Consider the following 10,495-nt stretch of genomic DNA (forward strand, 5'->3'; position numbering starts at 1 on the left):
TGTATTTTTTAGTAGAGACAGGGTTTCACCATGTTAGCCAGGATGGTCTCGATCTCCTGACCTCGTGATCCGCCCGTCTCGGCCTCCCAAAGTGCTGGGATTACAGGCTTGAGCCACCGTGCCCGGCCAGCAATGGTTTTTTATAGGCAATTTAAGATGAAATAGCTTCTAAACTATAGATAAGTTTCATTACCCCAGGAAGCTGAACTATACCTACTTTCCCCAAAATCATTAGAATGGTGCTTAAACACCTAAACTATATAAATATTTCATATTTATATCTACTCTAGTGCTTATTTTACCTGAAGTCATCGTATGCAGTTACTTGTGATATTAACTAATCACACATTCACATTGCTAGGTAAAGATCACTTGATATTGAAAAGTAAAAAAAAAAATCAAAATTCATTTCTCAATAACCAAAGTATCTACAGTCGATTTAAACTTAAAAATCAAATAACTTATTTTGTAACAAATGATAAATGCTATGACAGTTCACAATAGAGTACTTTATCCTTGAGCAATCTACCACATATGTTGAAAACAACTTCTTCTTCTAAGATAAAATATTTTTCCTACTAGAAGAATGTAGAATATAGGCACACTCCACAGAACATCTACCTGATTATTGTTTCCTAATAAAATACCTCTTGGTGTTTAACACCCAAACATCACAGAAGATGTAACTGTCTCAATAAAGTTTTGTCTTCTACAGCCAACTTGTTTTATTTTTTGTGTTTATAAAAGACTCCAAGACAATGCTTCATTCTAGCTACAGGTGGCAAAAGACAGTACGGCAGAGAATACAGATGTTTAAATACAAATGGAATCAAAGGTTACCATCACCTCAGGCACAAAGAAAAGCTGACTTTTTGCCAGATTTCTTTTATTTCTTAAAAAAAAAAAAAACAGAGAGAGAGAGAGAGATAGGGTCTGGCTATGTTGCATAGGCTGGTCTCAAAATCCTGAGCTCAAGTGATCCACCCGCCTCAGCCTCCCAAAGTGTTGGGATTACGGGCAGGCGTGAGCCACCTCGTCAAGTCTTTTTGCCAAATGTCTTAATTCCACCTGTGGCCAGGGGCCCTTTCCCCACAGCCTTCAATTTTAAAGCTTTTTCTGCTCCTCTTTTTGCTTCTGCTTGAAAGCTGTGTCTTCCTCATCCATCTCCTTGGCCTGCTTCTTCGGCTGTTTCACGGGCTTCTTGCCATCTCTGCAACCAAACATGGCAACTGCTGCCCCTGCCCCTTCCCCAAACCCTGCCACCAGAAACAGAGCTCCCATTCTCACCCCGCTCCTTATGGAAAAATATATACTTATATCCCAAAAACTCAATTTTTTTTATTATTATTTATTTTTAGAGACAAGGTCTCACTATGTTACCCAGGCAACACTCAAACTCGTGAGCTCAAGTGATCCTTCTGCCTCAGCCTCCCAGGTAGCTGGGACTATACAGGCACACACCACAGCACCTGGCTTTCAATACTTTCTTTTGTAAGAAACACACTGAATCATATCTTTTTTATTTTTTGAGACGGAGTCTCGCTCTGCCACCCAGGCTGGAGTGCAGTGACGTCATCTCACCTAACTGCAAACTCTGCCTCCCAGGTTCAGGCAATTCTCCTGCCTCAGCCTCCCAAGTAACTGGGATTACAGACGCGCACCACTATACTCATCTAATTTTTGTATTTTTTAGTAAAGACAGAGCTTCACCATGTTGGCTAGGCTGGTTCCAACTCCTGACCTTAAGTGATCTGCCTGCCTCAGCACCCCAAAGTCCTGGGATTACAGGCAAAACAATATCTTTCTAACAAAACAACGTTCAAGAAAGGTATTCAGTTATACTCCAAATACAACTGGCAGAATGTCGGAAGCATGTGTTCTTTGAAAAGAGAGAATGTTGACCAAGAGGTCATGCACCTTGGAGCTGATGGGGCTCAGAGAGGCATCCATTGTCATGTTGTTGTATATAAAGCAGCTGTCAGGGGATGAGAGAAGAGTTATAAGCCTTTAACATCCTAACATAACAGGATGTTACTTTATCACTTATAAGTTACTTTTCTTACCTATACAAGGCTTCTCAGAATTTTATCACATTTAGTTACACTTAGAATTGGATGGGAATTTGCAGTGAAATACAACCAATTTTAACTTTGTCTCTTTAAAATAATGAGAACACCAAGCAATCATATTAACATTACTAGTAATGAAACAAACGTGCCTCCTGATATGATGCACTGAGACTATGTCACTTCTGCCAAAAGTAATCATCTGAATCTAATTATGAGAAATATCAGACAAACCTAACTGAAAGGCATCCTAAAAAGTAACTGGCATGTATTCTTCAAAAATGTCAAGGTACAAAAAAAAAGAACAGACACACTGAGGAACTGTTCCAGATTAAAGGAAATAGAAGAATATCCCATGACAACTAAATCCAGTATGTGATCCTAGGCTAGATCCAGGATCAGAAAAATTTTTATTTTGCTATAAACATCAGTGGAACTGGCAAAATTTGGGTAGGGTCTACAGATTAAATAAGATCACCATAATTGTGATGATGTAAAAGAATGTCCTTATGTCTGCAAGTTACTTTTTTTTTTTTTTTTTTGGAAACAGGGTCTCACTCTGTCATCAAGGCGGGAGTACGGCGGTGCGATCTTGGCTCACTGTAGCCTCAACCTCCCAGGATCAAGTGATCTGCAAGTTACTCTCACATGTTTCAGAAAAAAATATGTACCAAAAGAAGAAAAGACAAAGAAATGTAGTATGGGGTAACATTTTCGGAATCTGGGTGAAGTGATTAAATGAATTCTTTCTGTTAATTTTTAGGTCTGAATTACTTAAAATGTTAAATATATAAATAAAATAACTACTGTCATGCAGCATATTTATATAGAACAGCTATTTATCAAGAAGAATAAGCAGGAAATCTACAGTGCCTTTTCAAGCTAATTCGGTTTGGTCCAAAGTTACCTAATTACAATCCAGCATGCTTCTTGCCACAAATCCGGGGTGATTTCATCATCATCCTCATCATATTGCATATCTGTAAAAACAAAATATTGTACTCATTTGCAATGAGATGCCACTTAGTTAACATCTTGCTCCTATAACTTTAAGTAGCAGAAACATATTTACTTTCTGCTGAATAAGTAATGCTTTCACCCCAGGTTCTCTAAAATTTCAATTACATTAATAAAATAATTTATGTCTATGTCACACAGGTATTCTTCCAATATACGAAGAGGTTTATTAGAGTTTCAATGTAAGTTGTATGAATTTTAAGTTTTCCATTTTATTGATCAGTAAGATTTTCAGAGACTAGAGTAAGAGACAGAGTGAGGGGGCAGAGCCATGGAAGGATTCCAACAGCTGGGCAATACCCTGAGGTGGGGTGATCTATTACAGCAACATTTCATACATGTACAGGTATGAAAGATTACATTTTCCAAAGATGGCCACTAGCCTATCTCCCATCCCACATGGCCTTCTATAATGTGATCTTGACACTCCCATCATAAGATATAGTGGTCAATGCACCCTCTCCTTGAATCGGGTAGATTCTGACTCTCCTGTAACTTAAGAGAATGCCGCTGAAGCAATGCTGCATGACTTCAGAAGCCAGGTCAGAAAAGGCAATGAAATTTCTGTCATGTTTGCTAAAACACCTTCTGGAGCCTTAAGCTGTCATTAAAAAGTAGTGGTGGCTCAGGCCTATAACAATCCTAGCACTTTGGGAGGCCAAGGTGGGTGGATCACCTGAGGTCAGGAGTTCAAGACCAACCAGGCCAATATGACAAAACCCCGTTTCTACTAAAAAATACAAAAATTAGCCAGGCATGGTGGCACATGCCTGTAATCCCAGCTACTCAGGAGGCTGAGGCAAGAGAATTGCTTGAACCCAAGAGATAGAGGTTGCAGTGAGCTGAGACTGTACCACTGCACTCCAGCCTGGGCAACAGAGAGAGTCTCTGTCTCAAAAATTTAAATGAAAAAAAAAAAATTTTTTTTAAGTCATACAATATTCTGAGGCTGCTACATTCTGAGAAAGCCCAAACCATAAGGAGAGGTCACTTACAGATGCTCCATTAGCAATTTTAGTCCTTGAGTCCTCCCAAGCTATGTCACATGTCAGACATGAGAGTCAACCCTACAGATCATCTCTCACCCAGCTGTCAACACTCGGCCTTAACGTCTTCCCAAATGAACCAGAGTCACGGTGGAAGGCAGGCAAGTCCTGTCCAAATTCCTGACCCACAGTATCCATGAACATAACAAAATAATTTTTTAAGTAGTTAAATTTTTGGGTAGTTATGCAACAGTAATTTAAATATGCATTCAAAAAAATCAGTATGCACTGGTCCTCTAATATTAATCCCATCGTCTTATGTGAAAGAATAAGTGTGCTGTATTTTTGGTTTTTATTCTAATGTACACATACATAGCCTGTAAAAGTTTGGGTTCAAAATTTGATATATATACAAAATAAATTTTTAATAAATCCTTCTTAAATGGACTGGAATTATTAATCCCTATATCTGGGGGAAGGGTAAGAAAGACAAAGCTATCTATAATAGCTCAGAGATTTCCAGCTTTGATGAGAGATTAAAAGTTAATATCACTGCCATACCGGAGAAGCAAGTAAGATGGTGGAAAAAGGAGAGGTAATGAGATTGGCTTTAGAGATATCTATAGATCACATATCCCTTCAAATACTTCTAGTAGGCACATACATATGAATATAAATTCAAATGAAGAGTCTAAATTATAGACAACATGTGACACACAATAGATACACATTGGCATATAACACATGTATCTGTGTCAATAAAATAAACATTTTAAAATTTTTTTTAAAAAGTCCAGAGTTGGAATCATTAACAAATGGGTGGGAGAAAAATATGAGATTGTACACAGAGAAGGAAGACTGAAGGCAGGATATCTGGGAACAACTTTAAGAGTCATATGAAGGAAAATGAACCCATGAGAGAGATTCATTTATTCATCCACTCATCAAATTTTTTTTGAGGCTGGGTGCACTGGCTCATGCCTATAATCCCAACACTGTGGGAGGCCAAGGCAGGCAGATCACTTGAGACCAGGAGTTCAAGACCAGCCTGGCTAACATGGAAAAAACCCATCTCTACTAAAAATACAAAAATTAGCCAGGCATGGTGGCACCCGCCTATAGTCTCAGCTACTAGGGAGGCTGAGGCAGGAAAATCGCTTGAACCCAGAAGGTGAAGGTTGCAGTGAGCCAAGATCATGCCACTGCACTCCAGCCTGGGTGACAGAGTGTGACTCTGTCTCAAAAAAAAAAAAGTGATATGAATATTCCTGACAAAGACCTGAAGAGGTTAGGGAAGACTTCCCAAAACCTGGGCAGAGGCCAGGTGCAGTAGCTCATGTCAGTAATCCCACCACTGGAAGGCCAAGGTGGCAGGAACACTTGAACCCAGGAGTTCGAGACGAGCCTGAGCCACAAAGCGAGACCCCCGTCTCTAAAACTGTCTTTAAAAAGCTGGTCAGGCACAGTGACTCACGCCTGTAATCCCAGCACTTTGGGAATCTGAGGCAGATGGATCACAAGGTCAGGAGTTTGAGACCAGCCTAGCCAGTACTGTGAAACCCTGTCTCTATTAAAAATACAAAAATTAGATGGGCATGGTGGAGCACGCCTGTAATTCCTGCTACTCAGGAGGCTGAAGCAAAGAATCACTTGAACCTGGGAGGCGGAGGTTGCAGTGAGCCAAGATCGCACCACTGCACTCAAGCCTGGGCCGACAAAGGGAAACTCCATCTCAAAAAAAAAAAAAAAGCTGAGCAGAGACCTCATGTTATAAACAGGAGTAATCACGCAAAAGGAAGGGAAAAAGGTAGGAGGAGTCAAGAAAGAACTCTACCTAATAGAAAAAAACAAATGGTGCAAAAGACCCCATAATGCAAGATAGGATGGCATATTCAAAGAATGACAGAAGGTCAATGTAGCTGAAGCACAGAGTATGAAGTTGGAAGTGGAATAAGAAGAGTTTGGCCTTTATCAAGAGATTTGAGTTTAGCAGGGTTGTGGCTAGGTCACATTTTCGTTGCTGAAAGATCCCTATGGCCACTGCGGAGAGTGGAATGGAAGTACACAAATCAGTTAGGAGTAATCTAGGCAAGGGATGGCAGCAACATGAACTAGAATGATGGTGAAAGGGATAGAGAAGTGATCAGATTTGATGTATTTAGGAGACAGAACCAACAGGGCTTAGTGACTGATTAGATATAAAGGTGAAAGAGAGGAGTCAAAAATGATGGCCAGGTTTTCGATTTCAACAACAGAGGGTACAACAGTTGTATCTCAGTGTCCATTGGAGACTGGTTTCAGGACCTCCCATAGATACCAAAACACGGATGCTTAAGTCCCTGACATGAAATGGCACTGTTATATACCCTAGGCACATCCTCCTGTATCCTTTAAATTATCTCTAGATTACTTATAATACCTAATACAATGTAAATGCTATGTAAAGAGTACTTGTAATGTTTATGGAATAATGACAAGAAAAAAAGTCTCTACATTTTTACAAGGACACAATTTTTTTCTAATGTTCTCTTTTTTGTTGAGACAGGGCCTTACTGTTACCCAGGCTGAAGTGCAGTGGTGTGATCACAGCTCACTGTAGCCTCAAACTCTTAGGGCTCAAGCAATCCTCCCACCTCAGTATCCCAAGTAGCGGGATCACAGGTACACGCCACCATGCCCAGCTAATTTTTTAATTTTTTTGTAGAGATGAGGTCTCCCTATGTTGCCCAGGCTGGTCTCAAACTCCTGGCCTCAAGCTTTTTAATATTTTCAATCCAAGATTAATTGAATATACAGATGTGAAACCTACAGATACAGAGGGACAACAGTGCCCTTCACTGAGACAGAGAACACAGGAGGCAGTGACTTTGGGAGGGGAATAGCAAAAGAAAATAATTAGCTCAGTTTGGGCAGTGACAAGGTTAAGCAGCCTGGGAGATATCCTAGTTGGCTAGTGGCAGTTAGATATCAGGGCTTTTAAACTAGAAATACAAGGGATGTAAAGGACCTCTTCAAGGAGAACTACAAACCACTGCTCAGTGAAATCAAAGAGGACACAAACAAATGGAAGAACATACCATGCTCATGGATAGGAAGAATCAATATCATGAAAATGGCCATACTGCCCAAGGTCATTTATAGATTCAATGCCATCCCCATCAAGCTACCAATGACTTTCTTCACAGAATTGGAAAAAACGGCTTTAAAGTTCATATGGAACCAAAAAAGAGCCCGCATTGCCAAGACAATCCTAAGTCAAAAGGACAAAGCTGGAGGCGTCACGCTACCTGACTTCAAACTATACTACAAGGCTACAGTAACCAAAACAGCATGGTACTGGTATCAAAACAGAGATATAGACCAATGGAACAGAACAGAGTCCTCAGAAATAATACCACACATCTACAGCCATCTGATCTTTGACAAACCTGAGAGAAACAAGAAATGGGGAAAGGATTCCCTATTTAATAAATGGTGCTGGGAAAATTGGCTAGCCATAAGTAGAAAGCTGAAACTGGATCCTTTCCTTACCCCTTATACGAAAATTAATTCAAGATGGATTAGAGACTTAAATGTTAGACCTAATACCATAAAAACCCTAGAAGAAAATCTAGATAGTACCATTAAGGACATAGGCATGGGCAAGGACTTCATGTCTAAAACACCTAAAGCAACGGCAGCAAAAGCCAAAATTGACAAATGGGATCTCATTAAACTAAAGAGCTTTTGCACAGCTAAAGAAACTACCATCAGAGTGAACAGGCAACCTACAGAATGGGAGAAAATTTTTGCAACCTACTCATCTGACAAAGGGCTAATATCCAGAATCTACAAAGAACTCAAACAAATTGACAAGAAAAAAAGAAACAACCCCATCAAAAAGTGGGGAAAGGATATGAACAGACATTTCTCAAAAGAAGACATCCATACAGCCAACAGACACATGAAAAAATGCTCATCATCACTCGCCATCAGAGAAATGCAAATCAAAACCACAATGAGATACCATCTCACACCACTTAGAATGGCAATCATTAAGAAGTCAGGAAACAACAGGTGTTGGAGAGGATGTGGAGAAATAGGAACACTTTTACACTGTTGGTGGGATTGTAAACTAGTTCAACCATTATGGAAAACAGTATGGCAATTCCTCAAGGATCTAGAACTAGATGTACCATATGACCCAGCCATCCCACTACTGGGTATATACCCAAAGGATTATAAATTACTCTACTACAAAGACACATGCACACGTATGTTTATTGCGGCACTATTCACAATAGCAAAGACTTGGAATCAACCCAAATGTCCATCTGTGACAGACTGGATTAAGAAAATGTGGCACATATACAACATGGAATACTATGCAGCCATCAAAAAGGATGAGTTTGCGTCCTTTGTAGGGACATGGATGCAGCTGGAAACCATCATTCTTAGCAAACTATCACAAGAAGAGAAAACCAACACCGCATGTTCTCACTCATAGGTGGGAACTGAACAATGAGATCACTTGGACTCGGGAAGGGGAACATCACACACTGGGGCCTATCATGGGGAGGGGGGAGGAGGGAGGGATTGCATTGGGGAGTTATACATGATATAAACGTTATGCACATGTACCCTAGAACTTAAAGTATAATAAAAAATAAATAAAATAAATAAACTAGAAATACACATTCAGAAGTCATCCACATACAAATGGTAACTAAACAATGGAAAATGGATGAGATCCCCAAGGAGAATGTGAACAGGAAAGAAAATGAGAACAAAGTCAGATAAGAACAATCAAGTGGAAGTGATGTGGCTAGAAAGCTGAGTGCGTTTCCAGGAGGATGTCATCAACAGTTTTGAAGACCACAGGGTTTAGACAAGATTTTTTAAATATCCATCTCATTTATCAATTGAGAAGTCACTGTCAATCTTAGAGCTATCTTAATGCAGTAGCATGAGTAGAAACATATTGTAATCAGTTGAAAAGGACATGAAAGATGAAAATTAGAAACAAGGACAGCTTATTATTTTTATGTTTGGCTGTGAATGAAAGGAGAAAGGTAAAATACTAGAAGAAAAAGGAAAAAATGAAAAGTTTAACTTGTTTCCATGTGGATGACAGAAATCTGACATTTTCACATAGTGGCTGAAAACCAATGAGGACATTAGCTAATAAACATTTCAGAGGACATGGGCAAGAATAAAATGTAGGTTCACTGCTAAAGCAACTCTGATAAACTCTTTTTTCCACGGGATCATTATACATTGCAAAACTAGTACAAATCACCACTATGGTGGTCACTTGGCATCATCTAGCAAAATGTTAAAGGTGTGTATCATTTGACATGACAATTTTATATGTAGAAATGTATCCCACAGACATACTTGGGCAAATTATATGTACAAGATTATTCATTTACAGCACTGTCTGAACCCGAAAATGACTAGAAATAAATCAAATATCCATCAAGAGACTACTTAAGTTATGGTACATCCACACAAACTAAGTAACTGGGGGAGTGGGCGAAGGGGCGGGGGCGATGCCTTCTGTGTACTGATACGAAAATCTCCTAGATACATTAAGCAAAATCTAAAAGTGGAGAAAAGTGTGAATATTACTTTCTGTCTTTAAAAAAGGAGAAAATCCCATTTATATTTGCTTAAATATGCATAAAGAAACTGTGAAGGCTGGGCGCAGTAGCTCACACCTGTAGTCCCAGCACTTTGGGAGGCCGAGGCAGGTGAATCACCTGAGGTCAGGAGCTTGAGATCAGCCTGGCCAACGTGGAGAAACCCTGTCTCTACTAAAAATACTAATATTAGCTGGGCACGGTGGTGCACGCCTGTAATCCCAGCTACTAGGGAGGCTGAGGCAGGAGAACTGCTTGAACCTGGGAGACTGAGGTTACAGTGAGCCAAGATTGCACCACTGCACTCAAGCCTGGGCAACAGAGCAAGACTGTCCAAAAAAAAAAAACTGTGGTTTGATTAAAATCTATTATAACAGTAGTTACCCACTGTGGAGAGTTCAAACTGGGTAGATGGTGGGTAAGAAGGAGACCTGACACTTTAACTTTTTTTTTTTTGAGACAGGGTCTCACTTTGTTCTTGGCTCACAGCAGTGTCAACTTCCCAGGCTCAAGTGATCCTCCTGCCTCAGCTCCCCAAGTACCTAGGACTACAGGTGAGCACCACCATACCCAGCTAATGTTTCTATTTCTTATAGAGAGGGGGTCTCCCTTGTTGCCCAGGCTGGTCTTGAACTCCTGAGCTCAAGCGATCCATCCGCCTCAAGCTCCCAAAATGCAGGGATAACAGGCGTGAGCCATTGCACCAGCCACCCCACTTCAACATTTTTAAACCTTCTGGCTTGTGAGCTGAGAATATACTACCTAGCCAAAAATTATGCTTTAAAAAATCTTTTTTTCGAATTTT

The 10,495-nt window shown here is 40.0% G+C and overlaps 1 protein-coding gene across 1 annotated transcript in view; it reads right to left on the reverse strand.

Annotated features, from left to right (window-relative positions):
* POLR2B (RNA polymerase II subunit B) overlaps positions 1 to 10,495 on the reverse strand; it is a 53,787-nt gene that overhangs the window by 41,278 nt on the left and 2,014 nt on the right. Inside the window, exon 2 of the mRNA XM_033214567.1 lies at positions 2,974 to 3,046. Within this exon, the coding sequence (XP_033070458.1) occupies positions 2,974 to 3,046 (73 nt within the window). The remainder of the gene's footprint in view (positions 1 to 2,973; positions 3,047 to 10,495) is intronic.

Source organism: Trachypithecus francoisi, unplaced genomic scaffold (assembly GCF_009764315.1).
Source record: "Trachypithecus francoisi isolate TF-2019V2 unplaced genomic scaffold, Tfra_2.0 Lachesis_group1, whole genome shotgun sequence".
NCBI classification, from domain to species: domain Eukaryota; kingdom Metazoa; phylum Chordata; class Mammalia; order Primates; family Cercopithecidae; genus Trachypithecus; species Trachypithecus francoisi.